At 35.2% G+C, this 27,806-nt stretch overlaps 4 protein-coding genes across 4 annotated transcripts; all 4 read left to right on the plus strand.

The window, feature by feature from the left end:
• The first annotated feature begins 5,593 nt into the window (after positions 1–5,593).
• On the plus strand, positions 5,594–9,644 carry LOC103982024 (ribonuclease MRP protein subunit POP4). The gene is made up of 7 exons (XM_009398816.3): positions 5,594–6,219; positions 6,396–6,469; positions 6,550–6,812; positions 7,135–7,203; positions 7,371–7,429; positions 7,562–7,663; positions 9,176–9,644. The coding sequence occupies exons 1-7, from the start codon at positions 5,862–5,864 to the stop codon at positions 9,298–9,300; spliced, it is 1,050 nt and encodes a 349-aa protein (XP_009397091.2). The 5' UTR covers positions 5,594–5,861; the 3' UTR covers positions 9,301–9,644.
• A 2,707-nt stretch (positions 9,645–12,351) lies between these two features.
• LOC135610225 (cinnamoyl-CoA reductase CAD2-like) lies at positions 12,352–16,279 on the plus strand. Its single transcript, XM_065104471.1, has 6 exons — positions 12,352–12,524; positions 12,631–12,803; positions 12,907–13,092; positions 13,196–13,358; positions 15,688–15,874; positions 16,007–16,279. The coding sequence occupies exons 1-6, from the start codon at positions 12,416–12,418 to the stop codon at positions 16,146–16,148; spliced, it is 960 nt and encodes a 319-aa protein (XP_064960543.1). The 5' UTR covers positions 12,352–12,415; the 3' UTR covers positions 16,149–16,279.
• Positions 16,280–16,788: 509 nt separating this feature from the next.
• LOC103982026 (probable methyltransferase PMT23) lies at positions 16,789–23,007 on the plus strand. The gene is made up of 8 exons (XM_018825350.2): positions 16,789–17,660; positions 18,591–18,740; positions 20,454–20,724; positions 20,814–20,924; positions 21,243–21,414; positions 21,497–21,760; positions 22,093–22,287; positions 22,369–23,007. The coding sequence occupies exons 1-8, from the start codon at positions 17,157–17,159 to the stop codon at positions 22,568–22,570; spliced, it is 1,869 nt and encodes a 622-aa protein (XP_018680895.2). The 5' UTR covers positions 16,789–17,156; the 3' UTR covers positions 22,571–23,007.
• Positions 23,008–26,368: 3,361 nt separating this feature from the next.
• LOC135609086 (uncharacterized protein At5g39865-like) lies at positions 26,369–27,351 on the plus strand. Its single transcript, XM_065102176.1, has one exon. The coding sequence runs from the start codon at positions 26,432–26,434 to the stop codon at positions 27,140–27,142; it is 711 nt and encodes a 236-aa protein (XP_064958248.1). The 5' UTR covers positions 26,369–26,431; the 3' UTR covers positions 27,143–27,351.
• Positions 27,352–27,806: the final 455 nt, after the last annotated feature.

Below are 27,806 nucleotides of genomic sequence, written 5' to 3' on the forward strand. Positions count from 1 at the left end.
ATTAGCATGATAGGCATAACTATCTTTTCTATTAAAATGTACGTATATGTTACACATAAGTCCAGAAGTAGAAAAACGAAATAACTCGGTGAAATAATCTTTATATAATTTTGACATGATCTTACCGTCTTGATGAATGTTAATGAATTCTTATTACTTGTGGTGATGCACTGAAGCTAGAAAATACTACTAATAAAATGCATCTCGAAATTGTACCCAAGTCACAATATCACCATCAGCTCCTCTATCTAGTGGTCCACTGGGAATCAGCTTTCCCCTCGAGAACATAGGAAGCAAAGGTTACTTTCTGCTCTTCAATACAGTCAAACCAATGTTTTGCTCAATCCAAATTAGGTCTCCTATCAAAAGGAGGGGATCAAGTCGCTTAAACCGTTCAAGCTTGATACTCTACAGCACCAACATGTCTGCCTACAGCTCCGCCTTTCCACCTACAAGTTGTTGCTGAAAGAAGGTCCATTGTAGCATGAAAAACTCCTTGGTAACTGGCAACATCTGTGCATCAGGTAAATAAATCGAAGAATAGGATAAGAACATTTTTAATGCAGAACTTAGATCGAAATAAAAAGAGAGGATTAGAATGTCCTACCCTCATCCTTTAGGTGTTGTCCTTCTCATTAATCCTTCTCTTAATTAAACAAGATAGCATATGGTTTCAGAAAGAACATGGGAAATATGGTGCATGTTTCTTAAACCACAATTTCCCCCAGTCGTGCACCGTAATCGCCACCCCAATCTATGACCACTGTCACCCTTGTTTCCACATTTCTACCCTTAAAATTTAATAGACTAAAATATATTAGCATGACAATAAAAACTGAGAAAATCCTGTTAGAGAGTGAAACATGAGAACGATCCTGTTAAAGAGAGCAACAAGAGAGATCCTATTAAAGAGAGAAATATAAGAGAAAATTGTAGAGAGAGAATCTACTAGAGAGAAATATTAGTAGCGAGACAATCAAGGTAAATCAAGAAGAGAAAATATTTTAGATTGAAATCAGACAAAAAAGAAACTATTAGAGAGACGATAATAAAATCGATGAAGAATAGATTTAATCTTGACAACCATCAAAGAAGGATATACCAAGATAGAGACGATCAATATATAGATTGCAACATGGGAAAGACAATTGATAGAAAAGAACATCACAATGTCACTAAGTTCATAGAGAAAGATGAGTGGATTCAAAGTTTGATAAAGTTTCATAAAGATCGAACATATGAATAATGATTTGTACAAGTTATTTGGATCTTAGTATTAACTATATTTAATGGAAATGATTATTACACATGAGGAATTATGATGAGAACTTTTCTCAAGAATTCAAAAAATATATAAAACTAAATGTATTCAAAAACTTAGCTCAAAAATATAATCATTTAAAGGCTAAACTACCCTCCTAATTCAACTATCATAATCTATTCTATTTTATTGAAAGTAAGCTAATGATGTTTAAACTTGTCAGACTTATATCTTGATATATATAGATGATATTCACTTAATTGCAAAGCCTACAAAGCCCCAAGAAATTATTATTGTAACACATATCAAAAGCACAAAAGTTAATTATAGCTTTAAGGGTTTTGAATTGGTTTAAACATAATTTTCTTAAAAAATAAAAGATATTAAGTACTTCAACTGAACAAACTCATAACTTTAAGCACAACTATTGGATTAAAAAAAATCAAAAAACATATATAAATTCAACCCTAAGGTATTTGAAACCCTCTAAATTTATTTGTTTATGAAATTGCTAAGTTGAAATCCTAGTTATATCTATAGAAGGATTGTGTTATCTTATCCTATTCTTTCTTTGGTACTAGAGAACTTAGTCTCCTTGAAGGAAGAACGAAGAGGGTGAGACAGGAGTCATGCTTTATTTGATTAGATAAAAAAATAAAGTATAAATTAAAAAGGACATGTTTACTAGGCTACCCTGATAAGTGGGGCTCAACTCATTAGGCTCAATTTAAGTTTATTTTTTTTTCCTAAATATAATTTTAGTGTTGATACAACTTAATAATAATGATTTTTTAATCTAAGTTCATATTTCAATATTACTTATGTATCATTATATTTTTTGTTTAGCACTCTTTTATGATTTATATATTCACTAAAATACTTGAAGCAATATTTCAGAGAACTTTGTGCATAACATGTCTGAAATTATGTACTTTAATTTGATAAATAAATAACATGAGTATATTACATATCATGTTTATGAAGCATACATTTCACAAAATATATCTTTATATAATAGCAATATATGCATGATATTTGTATTTTTATTGGTATATTAAATGTTATAAGAAACTTAGGTACTATGATCCTCCCTTTTTGAAAAAATTTATCCTCAAAATTTCTTACTTGAATAGTTCAAGATATTTTTATCACATTTTCTTTTCTCTCTCTTGAGTCGCTTCTTCTATTGATTCCTCTACAATACTTGGATTAGTAAGATTTTATTATTATGAAGTTCTTTCTCTTTTTAATTAGAAATTTATATAGTTTACTTTTTTGTATGTTGAGTTTTCACCTAATTTCATTGGTTATTCTTCCAAGACATCAGAAAATTCTGAAAATATTTTCTCAATATTAATATATAGAATACATTATATACATGTTCTCAATGTTAAGACTAGTATGTAAGCCACATCACTAACTTTATCTGAAATTTTAAATGGTCCTACATACTAAAGAGTTCATTTATTATGCTTCATAAACTTCATAACTCATTTGATTGGTGCCTTATAGGAATTCTTTATCTCCTACCTCAAATTTTAGAGGTCTTCTCCTAATGTCTGAATAATATTTTTATTATTTGATCCTTTGATAAATATTTTCTACTACTTCAATTATTTGTCTATCTAAATCTAATCCCAAATATTTTCTTTCACCCATTTGTGATCTATACTTTTCCCATCAAGTGTCTTAAATGGTGCATTCTAATTGTTGCTTGATAACTATTGTTATAACAAACTTTATTAAAGATAAATATTTACTCTATTATCTATTAAGACCTAAAATGCATACTCTTAGTGTATCCTCTAATATTTGAATGATTCTTTCATATCATTTATTTATTTGAAAATGAAATACAATACTAAAAGTTAAATTTATCTCTATTGCCTTATTGCCTTATGAAGTCTTCTTTAAAAGCCTGATGTGTATCTTAAATACATAATGGACAGTGGCACACTATGTAGTATAATTATTTCTAAGATATACACTTGAGTATATTGATCTATGATATAATTAATGCAAATAAGGAGAAAATAGATTGTCTTAGTTTATCTATCCACAATGATCCAAATTTTATCATGTTTCATCTTAGGTCAACATATGACAATCTATATTGACCACTTTTTATTTTTTGTTTTGTTAATAATTTCGATGTAGTATGTGAGAGACACTTCTTAACAAAATTATATATATCTTTCCACATCTTTCTTAATTTCAGACTATCAAAAGTGATTTTTCATATCTTCATGTAATCTTGTTATTTTAGAGTGTACTAAGTATGAAGTTTAGTGTCCTTCTATTAAAATTTTTGAACTTTATATTATATTCCTCAAGTATACAGAATCTATATTGAAATCTAATTATTATTAAAGTTTAGATCTTAATCAACTCAAATAAAAATCTTTAACCTATTACTTTTGATTTTTTTCCAATAGTATTGGCTACAGTGATAAAGTTACTAATCTCACAATTAAGTTTTTATGGATCAATTCCAATTTTTATATTTTCAGAGTTCTTTAACTATTGATAAAGTAGCTAGATTGGTTGACTTTGTACTTAATGCATTAATAACTATATTTGTTTCCTCATAATAATCATACAGTCATAACCTTTTGCTTGCTTCAACTATATCTTTTACCTCATGTTTAACTTTTTAAAATAAAAAAATATTTCAAACTCTTATAATAGTATATTTTTCATATTTCTTACTATAAGATAATACTACCAAATTTTTAGTGTAAATAGTATTGCTGCTAATTTTATATCATAAGTCTAATAGTTCTTCTCATAATTTTTTAATTATCTTGAGACATGCTATGATTTTGCTATTTTGCATCAAAATACATCATATGTCATTTTTAGATGTACCACTATATACTATAAATCCTCTTTAACTCATATGATATGATAAGAATTAGAGTTAAAATTAATCTTTTTTTTAATTTTTAGAAACTATTCTTACAAGCATTATTCCATTTAAATTTGATATTTTTTTTATTATGTAGATGAGTGGTGATGTTATCTTAGAGAATTCTTCTATAAATATTTGTAATAACTTATCATCCCAAAAGAGCTCTTTATCTCAATTACTAATTACTTTCACCTTAGCTGCATCAATTAAGATTCATTCCTTCAATACATTATACCCAAGGAATATTATCTTCATATAATTATTTTACATATATGAATTTTACATATACCCAAGGAATATTTCTTAAATTTTACATATAATTATTTTTATTTTAAAATACTTAAACTATAATTAGATGCCTTTTTAGTGTGAATATCTCAAAATATCATCAATAAAAAATATTATGAAATAATCTAGATAATCCTTGAGTACCCTATTCATTAAGGCCACAAAGGCTATAAGGACAATAAATGACAATACAAGAAATTTAAAATGTCATATGTAGTTACGAAGGCTATACGAGAAATATCATATATCATAATTTTTAATTGATGGTACCCTAATCTCAAGTCAAACAAGTTATAGGTATGTGCTTTTAATAGTCACCTCATTCAACTTTGTATAGTATATGCATAATCATATTGTTTAGTCCTTTTCTTGACAAATAAAACTAATGCTCCCCGTAATGAAAAACTAGAGTGAATAATCCCTTTGTCAAGAAGCTCCTATAATTATATCTTTTAATTCCTTTAATTCTATCAGAGAACATTCACGAGGGTTCAATACCAAAGTTAAATCTAGATTAAACTCAATTTCTCTATCTAGTGATAGTACAAACAAATCTTTTAGAAACACATGTTAAAATTTATTTACAACTAAGACATCCTCTAGCTTAATTGATATGTGTGATATGTGTGACTGTATTGGCAATGTTAAGTGTGACGTCATGTGAAAGACTTTGAGCACTCCAATGGTAATGCCAAAAGGAGATTGTATCAAAGTCTCAAGGCCATATTTTTCTTATATATTTTATTTTAGATGAGGCTGTTAGAATATTAATTTAAATTTTATGATTAAATAAAAATAAAATTTTAGTTTAAGAGTTGTAATTAAAATAACAAATACTTGTTATAATTGAAATTAAATTCTTAAGTTGTATACAAACAAACAAACAAACAAACAAAAACAATTGTAGAGCTAAGAAAAGTTGAGAGAAATTTATAAGCTCTTCTTACGAGGGTCGAAGCTGAAGCGGGAGAGAGAGAGAGAGAGAGAGAGAGAGAGAGAGAGAGAGAGAGGGGAAGATAAGCGGCCGAGAAGTCCTTCTAAACCCATCCATCCGTCTCTCTTCTTTTTAATTGTGTATCATTAGAGATCCATGAAGGCGCGCAGCGTTGTGTTTCGGTTTACGATTACAGGAGGGATTCGTCTTAACCAGGGAAGTCAGTCGAGTCACGTGCACGGCACCTGCTATCTGATTCGTGTCTTCTCCAAGGGAATTATGCTTCACCTGAGTCGTCCATCGGTTATCCAACGGTAGGCAGGTTCTTGAACAAAACCCTCTCCGTTTCGCATCGACTTTCTCTCCCCATGGCCTCATCCTCGTAGCGCAGCGCTGGTAAGAATTCGACTCCTTTCCCGCTTTCGTCCTGGGCTCGGCCTTCCGCCGCCGCACGAGCCCTTCCTTCGATGGCCTCCGGAATCGGTGAGAGCACGCCAGCCGCGTCGGACCGTAAGAAACGCGCGCTCGAGGCGCTGGAACGAAGGTTTGCAGCCGAGGCCGAGCGCCTCCAAGAACATCACCACCAGGAGGACCAGAAGGCGAAGCGAGCTCGGATCCCGGTGGGAGACGCCGAATCCGAGCAGCGCAAAAGATTCCATTCGCTCGAACGAAGGTCCGCCGCTGAGGCCGGGCGCCTCCAAGAGCCCCATCACCAGGATAGCCGGAAGTCCAAGCGAGCTCCGAACTCAGCGGGCGACGGTGAATCCGAGAAGCACAAGGAAGGCCACCCTACGACGTCCGCCGCCTCCGCTTCGTCGAAGAAAGGTCCTTTTTTTTTATTTTTGTTTTATTTTTTGGAGTTGGTATTTAGGGCTTTTGATTACTCTGTTCTGCTTGCTGCCTCTAAAACCTTATCTTTTCATGTTCTACTCCTGGGGAAACACAATTGTGCCTTTTATTTAATAATTAAGACATTTATATGTACTTTCTATGATTATCAGATGAAGTTCACCCTGTTTATTCAGAGATTTCTGGCATTGTGCATGAGAATTTGTTACGAGCTAGCGATCTCAAGGTACTTGCATTAATTTTTCCTCGAACTTAGACAGATATTTTTAATTTGAACTTTTAGATCATACTTTAGTCTTGATGAAGGTTCCAAGTACAAGGGATACTGTGAGCAAAGTCATCAACGATATTGTTCAGAAGGGTGGTGAGGGCAGTAAATATGCAAAGCGTGGCAAAAGCTTGAGAATTGACAATTGGATCCTTCTGGATAATTTCGTGCCCAAGGATGATAGTTTGATGGATGCTCGCTTAAAGGCTTTAAGGAGCCACTCAAAACGGTCAAAGAAGCACATGTCAAGGAGGCAACACAGGAAATGCGGATCATTCAACCTGCCAAATGAGTACCATAAGTGAGTATTATGTAGAATTTTCTTGTGGGTCCTGACTAGTACATGTTAGCCTTCTTAGCAATGCAGGTATTTTGTGAGTTTCATAATATCTAAGTTTGATGTGTGATGTACTAATATCACAATCTTGATATTAGCTTGTGTTTGTCATGATTCCCAATCTTGATTATCTAATATCATAATAACTGCTGCATCAACCTTTATTTTTTTTTGTTTGAGATCATATTTCTGTGAATAGTATAATTAAGCCTCTGCATCCTGCAATTTTCTAATTGCATTTTATTTCCTTAGTTGTTTTTGTTTTTACATGTTGATCTTGTTGCAGCTTTGATCTCTTCAAGCCAATGCATGAAATGTGGAAAGAGTACATTGTTGAGCTTCTGAAAGAAGTGGGGTATGCATACCTTTGCAAGGAATTTTACAGTTTACTTGATCATTATGCTCTTTCATGTCAGCTTTATTAGATTTTCCATTGTTTTGTAAAAGTTTTGATTTTTTTTTTCAACCGTTATTTAAGTAGATAGCATTAGGGGTTCCTTTGTTTCTCTTGTTGCCTTTCAGGAAAAAACAGCTAGCCGAGTGCCTTCTCATGGCAGACTTGCATGGTGCCCATCTTCTAGGTTTGTTTTCCGCATTTGTTACATTGCTAACTGTAAATATCTGATGAACATGATGCTACAGTTGTTGTACATTTCAATCTATTGTAGTTTATCTCTTATTTGTTTATGATACTTTGCCATTGGTTTATCTAGTTGTTGAATGTAAAACGGCTGCCTTCAAGGGTATAAATGGTATTATGATTCGCGAAACTGCTGAGACCTTTGGGATAATTACACAAGACAACTGCTTCCGAGGTATAGTTGTGACTGCTGATTCATGTGAAAAGATGTTTCTTGTGGTTTATATATCATTGCAATGTTTTGATGAAAAAAACTTAGTACAAGAGATCAGGCAATCCGTATTATGGCATTTTAGCATGATGTTTATTACGTTGTATCTGTTTCTTATATCTCTTTAATCATATTACTCACTCATGAAAGGTATTCATGACATGAACAGAAATTAAGATATAGGTTACTTGAAAATTAAAAGTCAGTTGACAATGTATTTACAGTTTATATTTCTAAATTTGCTCTTCTGATCAGTTCAGTAACTCAGTTGTTGCAACTTTTCTTTATGTTACATTAGTTTTTTAGATGATGGATAAGAGTATACTTATTTGTTTGAGGCAGACAAGTTACATTTAGGAACTAGCAATGCTGAAGCAGTTGCAAATTGTTGCTATGTGTCTGGTGGTGTTTTCCTCTGTTCCAACTCTGAGTGGAAGTTCCTTATGGGTGGATTGCTATATGGCCACACTGGCTAAGACAAAAGCTTGAACTAAGTTGATAACTGGTTTGTTGTAATAGTTAATTCACATGAACCGGATATTAGATTGACTAGCGTAAAGGATGCCCAGTAGGTTGTCTTTGTTTTCACTGCTATCAGGCATTCTATTAAATCCTTAACCTTATTGATAAAGAGATGTATTAAACTTATGTCCTTATGTACTTGTTCCTTTCTTGATTTCTTGGTTAAGAGGTCTTATCAAATGCTTGTGCCCCTATTTATTGATCAAGGGATTTCAAACTCTAACTATTGACAATGGTATCCCTTGAGAATAGTATGAATTTTGATTTAGTTGTCATAGCATTTGAAATAGTTTATATGGTTCGTGAAGAATAGCACAGAAAGTGAATTTCTGATGAGTTTAACAGACTTTTGTTTGGTGAGTCCTATGCATTTTCTGAACACTACAAATTGGAGCTGATTTGATTTTGGATTGCTGCTCTCCTGCTTTGACCTCTAGGAAGTTGATCATACAATGTTCCTGCAAATTTTTGCATTACTAGGTGCTCTTCAGACAAAAACCTGGCATTTGAATTTGCAAATAATATTCACTCCTGATGTATGTTGGGCAATATTTCTCTAGTGTTGTTAATTTCTTGTGAATTTGCATCATTTTGGAAGATTCTAGTTCTTTTCTGGTTTATTCTTACAGTCTAGTTAATAGCATGATTCCGTTGTCAGTAACAAATTTTATGGTTTTATTTAAGATATTCATTAAGCACTTATTGCTAGTCGTATTGGAATTCCGATTCAAAATTGTGAGAAGATAAATCTTGTCAGCTTCAAATTTTGTTAAAAAGCTTTATTTAATCTTGCTAGTATTAGTTATAGGCTTGAAATGAATGATAATTTGCCTGGTTAAATTTTATAGTCTCCTTCATGTTTATTTTTTACTATTGATTTGACCGCACACATTTCTGTAATGTCTTACAATTTGAAGGCAGAATGTTCTTAACCGAGTTTTTTTGGATCTACAGTTGTTCCCAAAATGGGTTCCATTTTCATTTTTCAAGCTGATTGTTGGAAGATCACACTGCATGGTGACAAGTTGTCAAAAAGACCATTGAACCGAAAGAACAACACTCACCGGCTAGCAAAATGAAACGAAGCTGATTATTCACTTTCATTGCATGAATTCGTTGCTGTTCGTTTGATTGGAACAGTAGTCTGCTTATTATTTGAGTTATATGGCTAATCCAGGAGCAGTTTCGTGATGCTGCTTTAGCTTCTTCCACCTTTTTAGGTGGAGAGTGTCACTTCTAAATGAGCACATATCTTCAGTTTCTACCTGTGAGGAAGCTCTTCCCTTTTTTAGGCATGGTCCAATGGTGTTACATTCTTTTGTCATCTTAATTTGTCTGTCTATAGAATGGTTTTTGACATATTTCTGTATCAACATCTCTGCATCTTAACGTGCATTTTTGTCGATATTTTCAGCAGATATCAGTTGCTTTTATAGCTTAAATGCATGCCAGTATTAGGAACATGTCAATTATAGAAGAAATTTGGATTAGGAATTGCATCTCTTCGTAATAACTGTTTAGCTTATAATCCAAGACATGGAAGCGTAGGGAATGTGAAGGGATGTCTAACAGTAGGGTTGCAGCAGGGGAATGTGAAGACACGTCGGCCTCATGGATGAGGGGGAGCTGACCACCCGCCGCCAGTAAAAAGTTTATCTTGTCTAAACCCAACACCTTAAACTTTAAAATCAAACTCTAAACCCTAAAATCAGTGTTACAAAAAATATTAGGAAAACATCAAATTGATCAAAATTGGAAATGTTCAAACTATTCACCAATGGAAATTATCATTTAGAATCCTAAAAATAAAAAAAATGGATCAATTCAAAGGTTTTAACAAAATTTTGACTTATTTTGACTAAGTTTAAACTCAGTTACATTGTTTTTGAATAGTCAAAAAAAATAATATGACTAGGTATCAAATTTTAAAATTGGTTTCAAACCAATTTAGAAGCTCAAATGATACAAAATGTTGTGGAAGTATCAAATTTTATTAAAATGTAAAGAAATTAAAATTTTCATACTATTCAGAAACTGAAAATAACATAAAATTATGAATCAAAATTATAAAAATAGACAAAAATATATATATATATATTATATTTTTATCCATCTTGGACTAATTCAAAGGTTTGTTAAAATTTTACATTTGTTTTGACCAGGTTTAAAATTAGTTAATGCTATTTTGGAATTGCCCCTAAAAACAATGTAATTGGGTGCAAATCCTAGTGTTTTTGGATTAAACTTTTAGAATAGGTTTCAAACTAATTTAGAAACTCAAATGTTACAAAACATTACATGGAAACATCAAATTTTATCAGAATTTCAAGAATTAAAAAAATATATATGGACCAATTAAAAGGCTTCCATGAGAATTTGACTTATTTTGACCATATTTAGACCCAATTATATTATTTTGAATAACTCAAAAAAATAGTGTGATGTGGTCTAAATCTTTGTTTTTTTAATCAAAATTTTAAAATAGGTTTCAAACCTATTTAAGCTCAAATGTTGCAAAACATTGCATGAAAGTATCAAAATTTAAAGAAATTTTGAAGAAAAAAAAATCATACAATTCACAAGCTAAAAATAACATAAAATTATCATTTAATTTTTTAAAAAATAGGAAAAAATTATAATTTTGTCCATCTAAGGCCAATTCAAAGGTTTTCTGGAATTTTGAGTTTATTTTGATTAGGTTTAGACCAAGTTACTTTATTTTTTTATAGCCCAAAAAATAGTGTAATTGGGTATAAATCTTAGTGTTTGTTTTATCAAACTTTCAAAACAGGATTCAAATCAATTTAGAAGCTCAAACGTTATAAAACGTTACATAGAAACATTAAATTTTATCAGAATTTTAAGAATTATAAAAAACAATGTGGACCAATTCAAAGGTTTCCATGAAATTTTGACTTATTTTGACCATATTTAGACCCAATTATATTATTTTGAATAACTCAAAAAAATAGTGTGATGTGGTCTAAATCTTTGTTTTTTTAATCAAAATTTTAAAATAGGTTTCAAGCCTATTTAAGCTCAAATGTTGCAAAACATTGCATGAAAGTATCAAAATTTAAAGAAATTTTGAAGAAAAAAAAAATCATACAATTCACAAGCTAAAAATAACATAAAATTATCATTTAAATTTTTAAAAAATAGAAAAAAATTATAATTTTGTCCATCTAATGCCAATTCAAAGGTTTTATAGCCCAAAAAATAGTGTAATTGGGTATAAATCTTAGTTTTTTTTTATTCAAACTTTCAAAACAGGATTCAAATCAATTTAGAAGCTCAAACGTTATAAAACGTTACATAGAAACATTAAAATTTATGAGAATTTTAAGAATTATAAAAAAAACAATCTGGACCAATTCAAAGGTTTCCATGATATTTTGACCAAATTTTGACCCAATTATATTATTTTGAATAACTCAAAAACAAAGTGTGATCTGGTCTAAATCTTAGTTTTTTTTTTATCGAACTTTAAAAATAGATTTCAAACTAATTTAGAAGCTCAAATGATGCTAAAGGTATGAAAATGTAAAGAAATTAAAAAATTCATACTATTCACAAGCTAAAAAATAATATAAGATTTTTATTTAATTTTTTTTTTAAAATAATTTTTTTTTTTATTTTTGTCCATTTAAGACCAACTCAAAGATTTGCTAAAAAATTGAAATTTATTTTGATTAGGTTCAAACCAAGTTACACCAATATAATATATTATCTCTTTTGCGTAACAATTTCAATGAGTCTCCATATTTTAGATATGGATGGAAGGTTTGAGAGGGGTAACATAATTTTCTTCTCAATAAAAAAAAAAGATTTGTAGAGATTAAATGCTCAATCGAATAGAATTATTCTGATATAAGATGATCCAACATCTCTATAGTATTCTAGATTATCTTTTGAGGATATTCATGACTACTTTTTGAGTAAGATCAAAGATAGACTAAATGATAATTCTTATTTATTGCTTGAAGTAGAATGAGACATTCCTTTAGTCTGTATTCGACTACAGCAATCTTAAGAAAATATTTTTTTTTAAAAAAAAAAATTATTATAAATGACATGTCAATCTGAACGGGTCCGAACTGACCCGATCCGTTAGCCATCACCGTCACTCGTCCAGAAACTTCCGCTGGCACAAGGCAGAACGAGCTCCTCTGCCTGTCCGTGTGAGAGAGGAGGATGTCGAGCGTCGTTTGCGTGACGGGCGGCAGCGGCTTCATCGGGTCATGGCTTGTCCGCCTCCTCCTGGACCGCGGCTACGCTGTCCACGCCACCGTCATGCACCTCGGTCAGTGGTACTACTGTTCTCTACCCCCTCTTTTATTACCCTAGTGTTCTCTACTCCCGCAGCTACAGATGACTCTGGAGGAGCATTCTTGTGATCTATTCCTCAGGGGACGAGGCTGAGACGGCGCACCTTCGAGCCCTCGAGGGCGCCGCCGAGCGACTCCACCTCTTCGAGATCGACCTCCTCGACCCGGCCTCCCTCCTCGCCGCGATCCGGGGCTCCGCCGGTGTCTTTCACCTCGCCTCTCCCTGCACCGTCAACCGCGTCCACGATCCCCAGGTCGATGCCACATCTGCCCTTCAAATCCCCCCACCCCGTTCCTTCTCGCAGCCATTCCAACCCCTACTGATCGATTTGTTTACTTCGTTTCCTCTTCGGACAGACGGAATTACTGGATCCGGCCGTGAAGGGGACGCTTAACGTACTCCGCGCCGCCAAGGAGAGCGGGGTGGGCCGGGTGGTGGTGACATCGTCCATATCTGCCATTTTTCCCAGCCCCGGATGGCCAGCTGATGTCGTGAAGGACGAGAGCTGTTGGACCGACCTCGAGTATTGCCGGCAGAATGAGGTAAGATCACAAAATGTAACGCCGCAAGATTGAATTAGCTGGATTGTGAATTGGATCGTTCGAAATCTCGCGGATTGCATGTTTTGGTGGTTGTCCTCTCCAGTTATGGTATCCAGCATCAAAGACGTTAGCCGAGAAAGCGGCTTGGGAGTTTGCCGAAGGGAACGGGTTGGATGTGGTGGTGGTCAATCCCGGGACAGTAATGGGTCCCATAATACCGCCGGCGATCAATGCCAGCATGACCATGCTCATGCGCCTTCTTCAAGGTCTTTTACTGTAGTTTCTTGCGAAATTGCTAATGATCATTACATTGCTATTCACTACTCAAGTGCTTATCTCACTTGTGTTGGGTTTCATCTGTTTGGCAACTATTTGCCGATTTCAGCACTCTTGTTGGACAAAATATATACAAGAAATTCTCACTTGAAATGAGAAACAAAAACTTGTTTATCTGCTAGTAAATTCCATATCAAGATCTCACTTCATCTGCAAGACACCACTTTCTGCATTTGTTAGCTCATATATACAACTATCCTGGTCATACAAGTACAATTCAATACCAAGATTGCACTTTATTTCTGGTGAAGGATCCATGTTCCTGACAGTTCCACAACAACATTTGTGAATACACAATGTATTATCAAAAGTTGGATTGTTTTTACCCCAAAAGTTGGATTTTAACTTAGTATGTGTATTGTACCCGTGACAAAACTACAGATTCTCTTCTCTCAATATGTATGATGATTTCTAGATTACTTAAGACAGTGGCATCCATGTGCTAGAGATCCGTCCTGGTTACATTCAGCTGATTCAAACAAACTTTTCATTCTGTAGCTTCTTGAAGTTTTTAAAATGTTTCACTGATTAGGCAACGAACAACTAGTCCACATGAGTCTTAGACTTGCTGTTTTACTTCATAAAAAGCTCTGATTGACTATTACGAAACTCAGTTGCATCCGGTGTCACTATGAAGCCATCCTTAGCTCCTTTCAACTAACTATCTGAGAGGACTGTGATGTCGATCACCAAAAATGAATTTTAATGGTTATTATGCTTTTTTTTTGCCTTTTTCGTAATGGTGGATCTTCTTTTGATTTATTTTATTACTCTGGTTACTGTATAACAGCGTTATGGTAGTCTGAGCCCACAGTGGCAGGAGACTGGTGCACGCTGCTGCCTTTCTTTATGTTAGGTCATATTTGAAGATTGGAGCTTCTTTCAGACCATGCATCAACTCAGAAGTCCTAACTAAAATCCCAAGAGAATGAAAACACTTCAATTTATACCTTTCCAATAATATTTAAATGCTTTAATGAGTCATAGAAAACACCCTATTGAATGGAAGTATTGGGCCTGTTTATCTTTAATTTACATATCTTGAATTAAAATATCCATATTAAACAGTAATTCCAGGTTGTTTTTATCACAGAAAAAGTATCTGAGTAAGAGAATAATTGTGGTCATTCTTTTACCCAGAGAATGGTCCTTTCTTTCTATCGGAAAGTGTGTCTAGTTGCAAAGTTTACAATTTTGTGGGATGCTGAGGATTCTGTATCAGTTTGATGGCATACTGTCAGTGTACTGCCTATATACCAATATTAGACCATTCTGAATTTTTTTATGTATCAGCAGTATTGGTACCATGCTGATCCATACATACTGGTCTACCAATACTTGGTAAGGGTACTAAACCAAAAATGTAAACCTTCTCTGTTTGATTTTTTCTCCTAAACTTTTCATGCTGTATTTAGCTCTTATCCTTTTCATCTATTGCCGCACACAACCTTCTCAAGTTGTGAATTTATTCCTTTCCATTTAGCGGATCTTTTATCCAGATCAGTATGTTTCCAGTTCTTGTGGGATGACAATTAGGACAAATGTAATGATGATTGGGTTTGAAATATGATGTTTGAGCCATTATGTTTTGCTGTTAAAGCAAATTTATTTGGGAATGGCTCTTTAGCTTGGAAACTCTCCAGATCTCACAGGTAATTCTTCATTGTTATCTTTTTGTCAAAGCTTAGTGAGACAGAAAGACAGTCATTGTTTTTGTTGCAAGCATTACGATAGCAAGTATCCTACAAGGCATCCTGAATTAGGATTGCTAGATGTGTAATGTGTTAAGAGTCATCTGTCTATTACTTAATTCTCTTATCATGCTGCATCCCTCAGATAAAGTAGTATTTTCAGTGTGGTGATTCATCATTTACAGCTTATGACTTTGCAAGAATTGCAAACTCTTATTCCATCGACCATCCAGAGTAATATGCCTGTGGATATATGACCCATTTGATTTCTGTCCTTCGAGAAATATGAACAAATCTTTTTGATTGAAATCTTACAGAAGTAGCAGATATATTTATTGGGTTTATTCTTAAACTAGTCTAATTCAGGCCTATCTTTCTGTGAGAGTCTCTCTTTAGTGTGGCGATATTTTAATTTCTCAAATATTACTTTATTAGCATTTATTTCAGGTTATCTGTTATCTTATTGGTTAAGCTAGTCATGGTATCACCATCAGCAAAAGTTCTGCAACTCTAATTTTATTTGCTTTACTCTGAAAAAACATGACACTTCATCCTGGTTTGTTAACAGGTTGCACCGATGAGTATCCAGATTTTTATATGGGATCGGTTCATGTCAAAGATGTTGCTCTGGCGCACATTCTGCTATATGAAAATCCATCAGCCACTGGAAGGCATTTGTGCGTTGAAGCCATTTCTCATTGGAGTGACTTTGCATCCAAAGTCGCAGAACTTTACCCAGATTATAAGGTCCCTAGGTACGATCATAATTTCCTAGAAAATAAAACATTGATCTGTCAAATAATTGACATCATCACCCAAACAGGATGGTTTTTAGTTCATTATGACAGACTGACTTCTAATGAAGCTTCTCGCATTCTGGTCTGTAGACTCCCAAAGGATACACAGCCTGGACTATTAAGAGCTCAAAACCCAGCAAAAAAGCTGATCGAATTGGGTATGGAGTTCACATCCATGGAGCAAATCATCAAGGATGCAGTGGAAAGTTTAAAGAGCAAGGGTTATATCTGAATTCTGATTGCTGATGATGAAGTTGTACTGGCTTTGATCTAATGTCGCATGAACCGTTGCCTGATTGATTACTAGCAAAATGTTGAGTATGAGACAGATCCAAATATATTATTATGGTAGGTTTATGGTAATCTCTTCTGGTTGATGCCGTTCTTTGGGGAATGGTTAGCTAAATTACCTGCTAATCTTTTCTTCACCTGGTTCTCTACCTCATCATTCTGCATCTTGGTAGGTTTATTGTACTCTCTACTTCATCACCACCGAATAGTAAATCGTGTTTAACTAAACTGAGATACTAACCATGGTGCTGTGCTTATTTATTCTGTTAGTAACGCCCGAGCAGCGGCGTGGATTGGGACAAGGGAGAGAGAAAGGGTGGATTACTGAAATCAGTAAATCCGTGATATGAAATAAAGAGGTGTTCAGTAGAACCAATAGAGGCAACTTTGATTAGGTTCCTCACGTGTTTGAGGTGCGGGTTCCTACAAACTATTTTACCCGTATTTACTTAATTCAATGCAGGTGCTCCGAGATTAGTTATTAATAGAGCGATCAGCAGCTCATGTATTTATAAGCAGTCACATTTTGACCTTAATCGTCTCTCTATATTTCTAATCCCCGTCTGCAGGCTACAGATACCTTATGGTCTTCTTACGCCACGTGTCGACGTTCACTGCGACCATGATTAGTTTACTTGATGAATCGGATATACATGAAATTAAATATTAAGTTACCGCGATCTGAATTGACTCGTGTTGTTGCCTCGGTTTCCGTGCTGGCCTATAACTGGCGGATATCATTGCTTCCAGATACGTGTTAACCTAGGGGCCGATGACGGTCGCGGCTAACATAGTTTATATTGCATAATGTGGCCCAGAGAGATCGTAAAACAATAATTACCAGAGCTCGTCAACTTCTCTCGTTTATTTCCACTAATCCGCCTCCCGTCTGCGACCCCATCACCTGGATCGCCATCGCCGTCTCTGAGAACAAAGCTTAGCTGAGGAAATGGCGACGTCGATACGCACTCTCCTTTCCGAGCGCCGCCATCCGTTCCTCCTTGCCTTCTTCCTCCTCTCCCTTCTAATCCTCCTCCTCCTCCTCTTCTCTGATGCATCCAGTTACCTCCCCTTTCCCAGAGATGTCCTCCCCTCCTCCTCTTCCTCCTCCGCCCGGTTCCTCCCTTCCCCTCCGATCTCGCTTCCCAATCCCTGTCCGAACCCTAGCAGCGACGCCGGTGGCGAACCCCTCCAAGAAGCGGCGGCCGATGGCGACGATGATGGCGGCAGCGAGGGGGTTGCGGTTAGATGGGAGATTTGCAAGGGCGGGAAGACGTTCCAGGCCGTCGAGTACATTCCGTGCCTTGATAACTGGAAGGCCATCAAGAAGCTCAAGTCGCGGCGGCACATGGAGCACCGGGAGCGGCATTGCCCCAAGCCCAGCCCCAGGTGCGTCGTGCCCCTGCCCCGGGGCTACAAGGTTCCGGTACCGTGGCCCAAGAGCAGAGACATGGTGAGACTGGTTCTTTGGTAAGCAGGCGGTTTTCTTTTCTTCTTCATTTTACATTCTTCCCCCCATGTATCCCGATTTAGTATGTGTGCTAGGTAGTTGTTATTTCTCTCAAAGAATATGATATATCTGTTTCCTTCAAGATTTGCTTTTTTTCTTTTCTTTTTTCTTTGTAGTTATAGTTCTTTTAGTTGTTTAGGTCAATATGTTTGCTAGCAAGGATCATAGTTCTTTTCCGTTTAGGTAGACCTTAATTGGTACCATCTGCTGTCACAATGTTTTATTTGTTTTCCTCTCTGAGTCTACTGTAACATTGGGAACTAATGATCGATGGGCATGGACTTGTCTTTATTCCCTAGATGGTTTGGTGAGTTGAGTTTATGGAACATATTGTCTAATTGTTGCAGTTTATGCTTTTTCTTGAAACGCTTTGTTTAAATTTTATGGTCTGGAATTCCTTCCTATGCACAGTTGTAAATATTTTATCTCTATCATTTCCTAAAAACGTTTACGATGACTTTGTGTGCCTCAACAGATTGTGCTTTTCTGAAAATGTGATTTCCACACCCAGCATTTCATGGCCGCATTGCTGTACTATGGAAAGAATACTTGACCAGCTCGGTTGAAGTGTATATTTGCTTTTTCATTGCTTTTCCACCCTCAGAATATTATTTCGTTTTCTAGAAGCTGATTTATCAAGATACAAATGTGGACTTTGATAATTCTAACAAAATCCAATATCCTTATGTTTTGATTCAGAACTTCAGATGCTACAAAGTTGGACCCTCATTAAATATTCATGTTTTAAAAACTTGGTGCAAAATATTAGAGGAGGTGTTCCAACTTTTTATCAGTTCATATATTTACAAATGTAGCTTGGTCTAGACTCTCTCCTGTGATACTTAACAAATTTAACTATCATTTGATTTGCAGATTTGGTATGATAATGTGCCTCACACAAAACTTATTGAATATAAGAAAGACCAGAACTGGGTGCGTAAATCAGCTGATTATCTTGTTTTCCCTGGAGGTGGAACTCAGTTTAAAGAGGGAGTCTCGAGCTATATTGAGTTCATTGAGCAGGTATACTAGCATCTTCAGTCTTTTAGAGATTCTGTTTTTTATTCCAATAGGAAGAAATGTATCTACATTATGTGTGTTACTCAAATATATTAAGTGTTTGATACCTTGAGAATTCTTTCTTTGTGTCTTTCTTTTCCTGCTAGAAACTCTTTGTCCTTAAAATATCTTTTGTTGAATTTAAGGCAGTTTTAAGGTCTCTGTTGCTTAATAAATCTCTCTTACTGCACCATCTCACTATTCACTATTCATATTACTAAAAATGATTGCATGACTTATTACTCTTCTGTTTTATTTGTTTTTGAAAATATGATTTATTCTAAACCACAACAAACATTTTCTTTGGTTTTTTTTTTTTGAGGCAAGACTATCTTCTCCATATTTATCCTGGGTAGGATGTGAATTCAAATTCTTATAGCCTATTGAATTTAATATCCTGTCATGAGTATGTGTTAACCATTCCATGGAGACACAGGGCCTTCTCGAATTAACTGGGCCCATTTTGATTGAAAAGGTTGGCTGATGATTATGATAATGTTACTTCAAATATCTCTAATAATATGACCTGTCTAGTTAGAATGAGGATATCTGATAGGGGAACAGTGGTTTGAATTAGAAATGATTACTCATGGAAATATCTTAACGACCATTTATTACCACAGCACCACTATGAGTTAAGATAAGGGACTAAATCAGAAAATGTTGTATGCAAAACCCTAAATTCTGCAAAATTTGAGAAAATAGATATTCTATAATTATCAATGCAAGAAATGTGTACATGCTATTTTAATTAGACTTCCTTGATTTCGTAAAAACAATAAATCATAAGGCTTTTTGGCAAATGAAAACATTTTGCAATTTACTTGGAAAAAAAAATATTCACAATGGTGTTATTGTAGTTATCCTACTCTTGATGATGCACCCACTAGAGTCATCTGGATCTCTTGTGGAAGCCATATGCTTACAAGAAAAACTTTTGCCATTGTCATTTTTTTTTTGTTATTTTTTTTCTTAAAGAAACACCGCCAATTTCAGTTCGAAGTTCGAATAAAAAAGATAGAGGGTTGCGTTAGGTCACTGACAACCAACGTAAAACTATGTTAAATCTCATGAACATAAACCTTAACTGATTTTATAGATCTTACTGCTGGTAAAAGATCTATGTTGCCGACCCCAAATAATTAGGACTTACGGCTATGTTGTTGTTGTATTTTTTTCCTTAATGAATACTTAATTTTGGTTTTATTTTTGGAGGTTTAGTTTTGATACAACTTTAGTTGATAAGCATTTCTTTTAGCATTGGGATATTTTTTTCCCTTCCAATGTGCAGTTTTTTGGCATAGAAACCAACCCATTCTAAAACAGGAATCTTTGTGGCATCCATATAATTATCACCTCAGGATCATTCTTGGTTGGTTAATCGATTAAGTATGAACTGAAATTGCATCATCTGATTTATTGCCATTATGTTGTCATCTAGATGGCTTCAGGCAACCATTGGAGGTAAATGAACAAGTTTTAAACTTCTCTCATGTTAATTTTATTTCTATATCTTTAATGTTTATCCTTTCATGGAAATCTTAAAGCACCTGTTGGATGACAAACTTTCTAAAGCTGTTGTGAAGCTTTTTTTTTAAATGTATATCTCTTGATGTCATGAAATATTTTAAACAAGATTTCTGAAATAGTGTCATTCATAGTTTTCATTTTGACCAGATTCTCCCAATTGTTAGTTGGGGAAGACGCACAAGGGTTATCCTTGATGTTGGTTGTGGCGTTGCAAGCTTTGGTGGATATTTGCTTGATAAGGATGTCATTACCATGTCATTTGCCCCAAAAGATGAGCATGAAGCTCAGATACAATTTGCATTAGAGCGGGGCATTCCTGCTTTTCTTTCAGTAATTGGAACTCAAAGGCTTGCATTTCCAGATAATGTATTTGACTTGATTCATTGTGCACGATGTAGGGTCCACTGGGATGGAGATGGTATCTGCTGGACTTTGGTCAATTTGGTTACCTCCTTATATAGTCTACAAAACATTTGCTATTTTTATATGATTCCTTTGTCCATGCAGGTGGGAAACCATTAATGGAGCTTAATAGGATTCTTAGGCCTGGAGGTTTCTTTGTGTGGTCTGCAACACCTGTTTACCGTGACGATGGAAGGGACCAAGCTGTCTGGAATGGTTAGTTTGGTCAAGTTTGTCAAATTTGTCAAATTATATATTCACTGTTAGGGCTAGAAATGGTTAGGCACTGTCAGTTCTTAGTTTTGTTGATGTTGTGTATAGTAAGGATTGAAGATATATCTTGCACATGATTAGTAAGTATTTTCGTTACCAATGTAAGAAGGCATCTGATCCTTTATGTAATCTTATAGTCAAGAAAACTCGCCAGACTTATTTTTAACAATTCTAATACTATTGACTACATTATCATGCATATTAAAACTCTGCAGTAATTTTTGGCTGACAGGAGTTCTGTTTTTAATATATTTCCTGCAGCTATGGTGGCATTGACAAACTCAATTTGCTGGAAGACAGTTGTGAAATCTACAGATGCGTCAGGAATTGGAGTTGTGATATATCAGAAACCTGTCACAAATACCTGCTATGAGGAAAGGAAAGAAAATAATCCACCTTTGTGCATTGAGAAAAATAGACCCAGTATCTCATGGTATTGTGGGCTGGTTATATTGTTCTTAATATTTTGATATTATCTAATTGTTTGAAACTGCTTTAATTGCTATCAATTGCAGGTATGTCCCCCTTGACAGTTGTCTCCCAAGGATCCCAGTTTTAAGCTCAGATCAACAAGACAATTCGCCAACTTTCTGGCCTGACAGACTTAATAGTAAGTCATCAAGTCTATCAGAAGAACAGAGTAACAAATATGCTGAAGAAAAGTTTATCGTCGACATGAAACTTTGGGAAAAGCTTGTAACCGAAGTATGTTTTCATGATCTTGCTATCAACTGGTCCAATATCCGTAATGTGATGGATATGAACGCTGGCTTTGGAGGGTATGTATGGTTCAGTATATTATGTGTAATCTTGCATGAACTTACCTTGAACAGAACAAAGTCATTGCTTTGTTATATTGGCTAACAAACACTTTTGTGTGCGCATATCTGTCTGCATATATTTGTATATGTAAGCTTATATGATCTTTCTGATAGGTGCATATTCATCTAGATCTGTATGCATGTATGCATGCACAGTGTATTTGTTTTGCTCTGTCACCCAGAGGATTTTATCAAATAGTTGTGTAATAAATTAATTCTAACAAATTCTGTGCATTAAAAGTTCTTTCATAATATTGGGGGTATATTAAGAGATTTATTCTTCTGTCCAGATTTGCAGCAGCACTTGTAAACTGGCCTCTCTGGGTAATGAATGTAGTACCTATTGATGGTCCAGATACCTTGCACATTATCTTTGACAGAGGGCTCATTGGAATATACCATGACTGGTGTGAATCTTTTGATACATATCCTCGGACATACGATATGCTGCGTTCGACTTTTCTTTTTGAGAATTTGACAGAGAGGTAAATTGAGAATATCTTGTTTTAGTTAATGAAATTTTCTTGTGTGATTAAATTGCTGGTCTTATGACATTCTCTTTTCAGGTGTGACATTTTAGATGTAGTGGTAGAAATGGATCGTATACTGAGGCCGGGTGGATGGGTTTTCATTCAGGACACCACGGAGATGATAAAAAAGATGCGTCCCATACTACACTCTCTTCATTGGGTCACCTCCCTTTATAAACAGCATATTCTTGTTGGTAAAAAAGGTTTTTGGCACCCTGACAGCGAGGTATCTACATAATAAGATCGAGACGATTACATAAAATCAACTTTTGGTCAAAGCACACATTGATTTTTCCTCTTGGTACCAGTTGATCTTTCTCGACAGGGTTTCTAGGAGAAGTCAATATCATACCTCCATATAGAGTTCTTGCCTAGATTCATTGTCCTCATGTCTAGAGGATGATTACTTTGGCTCAATTAAGTCAGAGAGCCTTGCTAATTACTGCATTGAGCAGTTTCAGATGAAATGATAAATTTGTGCTCATTTTGTTCACATTGATGCTATATTGTTGTGGGCTGATATTTTCAGATAATTGAGCATTTTTTCATTCACTTATTTCATGTAATTAGGGCCAAGGAGTCATATGGTGATGATTCACTCCTTCAAAAAAAATATTTCCTTGTATTGAAGTTGAAGCTTCCGTTGTACCGTATGCAGATATTGTTCGACCCTTTCATCGAGTCATATTTGATCTGCTTTGTCGAGCTTTTGTTGGCAATTTGTACTTCCTAATTTGGTGCTAAAACATGCAAACCAGTTGGGAGGATCATCTGATGTCTCGAATAAGGCACAGGGCACTTTTTTTTTTGTTGATCTTTCTACTTTGGATATTAGTGTTTTGATGGCAGCTGCAGCTCCGAATTTGTTAACGAAGCTCTCCACAAGATGATGTGATGGTACGTCGTCTTGGTGGTCTAATAATGCTAATACTCTTCTGGATTATCATGTCGACTTGTGTTCAAATTCAAAGGCAGATGAAACCAAGGACATCTTATGAACTCGATGAGAGGAAGGATTATCATCCTGTTATAGTGTACAATTTTTTTTAAAATGATTTGTTATTTTCATCGTGTGATTTGTTTAGATTGATGATTCACATGGCTCATTTTTATCCTTATCAGAAGGGTTAATTATAGATTGTCTTTTGTAATTAGCTATCTTTAGTATCTTCATTTTCACACTTTCAAATGGTACATTGGAATCTTTATATTTACGAAAATAAAACATTGATATCTTTATACAAAGTTAAAAAGATAATTTATAAAATTAAAAATCAAAAGAGAGGATTTTGTTAGAATAACAAGATTAAATATTTTGTAAGTGTAAGAATTTTAATATAACTTTTAAAAATATCGAGATACTAAAGATAGTTAATTACATGAAATAGTATATAATCATCTCATCAGAATCTAAATCTAAAGCTTTTGCTTGCTTTGAAAGAAAACATCTCAAAACTTGAAGCCCAAGGTTTTCACCAGTGATGCAACCGTGTGCCAATTAGGTAGAGCATATGAGCAAGCATTACCACTTAAGCAGATGCAATATATATGCTGTTGCTGAACTTGCAAAGGGAAGCTTACCAGTGAGTGTCTCATTGCTTTGACAGCACGAACCATCGAGTATTGTGCTGGTGACGCACAACTTGTAGTTCAAGCGACTAAATAGTTTTGCTTGGATATGCGATCTCTTCGTGGCAGGGGAGGACAGTTGTATCCTATCTTCTTCATCTGGGAGTTGGTCGATGGCAACTCCTTTTATGATTCTATGGTTTATGTTGTTTCTATCTACTGGCTTACAGCACTCTCTTGGTGTGCGTTAGATGACTAGCGCCGGAAGGAATATATGATTCGATAAAACTACGGCCGGTTTGGGTAGCAATTTTTTCTTCTCACGTGGATCAAATTGAGATGACTTCAATTTAGTCAATAATAATATACGTTAGAAAAGCTTATGTAATAACAAACTAACCAAAAACTTAGATATTCTTAATAATTCCATTTTTTTTTTCCTCCTCTTTCTTTCTTCACCTTCTCTAATTTAATAACAAACTAACCAAGAAGTTGGATGTGCTTAATTCTCCTTTTTGTCCTATGTATATATATAACAAGCTCAAGATGACATGACTATTAATCATATATATAAAACCATAGATAACTCTAATTTAGAAACACATTCATGAATGAGCAGCAATCAGTGTGATTAGCCATTTTTTAACGAAAACAAGGATTAAGCGTAGACCCTAATTAAGGAAACAACTATCATAATTAATTAGGACTTTGGGGAAATTCCAAAATTGCTTCAGAGAAAAGAACAAAAATATATGTATATTTATGATCCGGTAGAGCTAGAGTTTATTTGAGGTTCAAGGATTGGTTGCTAATGTTTTGATTGTTCAATTCCACGATTGCTTCTTCCAGCAATTCAATATAAATTATTTATTGCTTATTAGAATTTATCAACATCTTAGGAAAACCTTCAAAATCGAGTTAATTTTGATCTAATTTGGTCAAAACTGAGTCACTAATACATTTTTCTTTCCTCGAGTGATTCAATAATTTTATTTTGAGAAGAGATAATTAGAATGTTTAGCTTTTAGTAAAGACTATTTAGGAAAAGTATAGAAGCGAGGAGTGGGTACTCCTAAGTTGTTTTCAAGATTTCAATCAAATAAAAAATAAACTACAAATAAAAAAAAAAACCATTCATGATTTTCACCATCAAAGAAAAAAAAAAAGAAATTTTATTCGAAATGAAGACATAATACATTCTCTATTGTTCCTAAGAATGATTCATTCATGACTCTAATAACTCATTTTTACTCTTATATGTAAAAATAATATTCTTGAATGAAGATCTTGAAGAAAGCATATATGATCAGCTTGAAGGTTTTATGATAAAATTTATTTAATTTATAATTTAAAGAAGTTAATATACAGACTAAAATAAGTTTTCAGTTTATAGTACACTAAATTTCATTATATATTATTTATTTCCATTTTATTTAAAACATTGTGAATCAATGTGTACATATTAAGGTCATTAAAGCAAAATAATTTTCTTGGTCTTATATATTGATGACATTTTACTTGCTAGTAATTATTTAGGTGTGCTCCGTCAAACAAAATATTCTTTTTCTCAAAATTTTTAGACAAAAGACTCATGTGAAGCCTCTTATGTTATTGACATAGAAATTTATAGAGATAAATTTAAAAGATCATTAGGATATTCAAATTAAAATTTTGGTGAATGTGTGGAAACTACAAATTAAAATCACAGTGAATAATAAAGTATCTTACTATTAAAGATCACATAGATATTAATTAAATAAATATTCATCATTGTACTAATGATTATGGATCTCATGACTAAAGGCTTACCAGCAATATAGTATAAGGATCATATTGAACATATAAGGATTGTTAGTTCATTTAATATTTGATGTAATATATTATTTTCATACTTTTAGAAATAAAGTATTTTATTTTATCCACATAAAGTATGCAAATAAAGTTTTTCTGAACCTTAAATAACTAAAAATTATTTATGAAATAATTAACTCATAAAGTTAAGTTGCAAAATGACTAGTGTTGATTTTATGGTCATACAAAAAGTATTTATCTCTTATCATCATTTTATGATGTTGTGAAAAGTGGGAGAACTCTCGGAAATTTTAATAATATTATAATCATAATGATGATAGGAAGTTGTTTAATGGTCAAATAAAATTATTGTTACTAGCCAAGTGTGAAGGTTATCAAAATTAGTATGATGGATGACAACATTAAGCATGATATTAAATATTTTATGAAATATAATTAATTGGATTCCTAATCCAACCTACATCAATCTATAGCTATCCATTAAGGCATAGATATCTTAGGAAGACACCAATTATTTTGAAGTGTTTCAATCCAAGGATTAACAGTGTGTTCATAATTATTTATAAGTGTAATTTAATTAATTGAGTTTCAATGTGCTCACACATAGGCTTTTATTTATAGAGAATTCCCCTTTTTATTTATGAAGAAAACCACTTGCCTTCCCATCTTCTCCCCCTCTCTCTCTCTCTCTCTCTACCCCTGCTTTCATCTTGCTCTCATGTGGCCGCCGTGGGTAAAGGCCACCCCATCCTCCACCGCCACCGGAGCTACCTGCCGTTCGCCCACCTTCTCCTCTCCCACTCTCAAGGACATCCAGGCCCTCCTCCGCGACGACCCCCACCAACCTCTCGCCTGCCCTGCCCTCCGCCGCGTTATTCACCGGGCCCGCCTCGCCTCCTCCGCCCTCCGCGCCCTCCGTTCCGCCTTCGCCTCCGCCGCCCCCTCCTCCGATCCGCTCGACCGCCGCCGCCACGGTCTCGTCCTATACTTCACCTCCCTCCGCATCGTCCGCCGCACCTTCGAGGACTGCCGCGTCGTCCGCTCCATCCTCCGCGGCCTACGCGTCGCCGTCGACGAGCGCGACCTTTCCATGGACTCCCGCTTCCTGGCCGAACTCCAGGTCGCCCTCGGCTGCCGCCAGCCCACCCTCCCCAAGCTATTCCTCGCCGGCCGCTGCCTCGGCGGCGCCGATGAGATCCGCCTCCTGCACGAGTCCGGCGAGCTCAAGGCTCTCGTCGACGGTATCGCCTCTTTACCGCCTTCTGCCTCCGACTGCGAAGCTTGCAGTGGCGTGCGCTTCGTTCTCTGCGCCACGTGCAGCGGTAGTCACAAGCGGTACAGCGATAAGACCGGGGGCTTCCGGACCTGCGGCGAGTGCAACGAGAACGGGCTCGTCCGGTGCCCTGATTGTTTCGCCGCAGCCCTCTGATTGAGATCGCTGGGGGCTGTCCGGCAAGATACTTTTTTTTGACTCTTTTTCATGTGTTTGTTATGGGAGAGAAATTGGAGATGGATGACGGTTGTAAATTAAGTTGTGGGTTGAAACCGACTGAAGACGATTAAAAAGATTCCAAACATGGGGAATGATGGTGGTGGTGACATGAACAATCATAGTTTTGAGGTTTTTTTGTCATTCGATTACTGTGTATCTTATAATATATATATATATATATATATGATACAAACGGCGACGTTGTCGACGAACCAACGCCGCCGCTTGGTGGGAGCCTAGGTGGTCGGAGAAGTGCTCAGGTGGCAGCGCCGCGCCTGGAACAGCCCAAGCTACAGCGTAGACGGCGTGAGTATGCGAGTTGGACTCGTATAACGAGTGGGCTTTATGGGCCTTCGCCTGTTTGGCCCACTCATAGACCTGTAGGCTCTGCTCTGTCTTTACGACATGGAACCGAGTCTTATCGGGCGAAACAACTCCCCTAATTCCCAATTGTATCCACATGAAAGCTTCACACCAATCATTATTAGACTTCGGTACACTTTTCCATGTATACGCAGACGTCCACAACTTTAAGAGTACCTTTTTCTTTATTCCTTTTCCTGTTCTTATTCTTTTCCTTCAAAAGGAAAAATAAGAAGAA

Source organism: Musa acuminata, chromosome BXJ2-4 (genome assembly GCF_036884655.1).
Source record: "Musa acuminata AAA Group cultivar baxijiao chromosome BXJ2-4, Cavendish_Baxijiao_AAA, whole genome shotgun sequence".
Taxonomy (NCBI): Eukaryota; Viridiplantae; Streptophyta; class Magnoliopsida; order Zingiberales; family Musaceae; genus Musa; species Musa acuminata.

Bases quoted from the DNA above. Each gene is read 5' to 3' on its own strand.
- LOC103982024 (XM_009398816.3), top strand. From the start codon at position 5,862: ATGGCCTCCGGAATCGGTGAGAGCACGCCAGCCGCGTCGGACCGTAAG. The intron at 7,204-7,370 runs GTATGCATACCT...GTTGCCTTTCAG, and splicing joins GAGCTTCTGAAAGAAGTGGG to GAAAAAACAGCTAGCCGAGT. The intron at 7,664-9,175 runs GTATAGTTGTGA...TTGGATCTACAG, and splicing joins ACAAGACAACTGCTTCCGAG to TTGTTCCCAAAATGGGTTCC.
- LOC135610225 (XM_065104471.1), top strand. From the start codon at position 12,416: ATGTCGAGCGTCGTTTGCGTGACGGGCGGCAGCGGCTTCATCGGGTCA. The intron at 12,804-12,906 runs GTCGATGCCACA...CTCTTCGGACAG, and splicing joins ACCGCGTCCACGATCCCCAG to ACGGAATTACTGGATCCGGC. The intron at 15,875-16,006 runs GTACGATCATAA...TCTGGTCTGTAG, and splicing joins CCAGATTATAAGGTCCCTAG to ACTCCCAAAGGATACACAGC.
- LOC103982026 (XM_018825350.2), top strand. From the start codon at position 17,157: ATGGCGACGTCGATACGCACTCTCCTTTCCGAGCGCCGCCATCCGTTC. The intron at 17,661-18,590 runs GTGAGACTGGTT...TTTGATTTGCAG, and splicing joins GGCCCAAGAGCAGAGACATG to ATTTGGTATGATAATGTGCC. The intron at 20,925-21,242 runs GTTAGTTTGGTC...TATTTCCTGCAG, and splicing joins GGACCAAGCTGTCTGGAATG to CTATGGTGGCATTGACAAAC.
- LOC135609086 (XM_065102176.1), top strand. From the start codon at position 26,432: ATGTGGCCGCCGTGGGTAAAGGCCACCCCATCCTCCACCGCCACCGGA.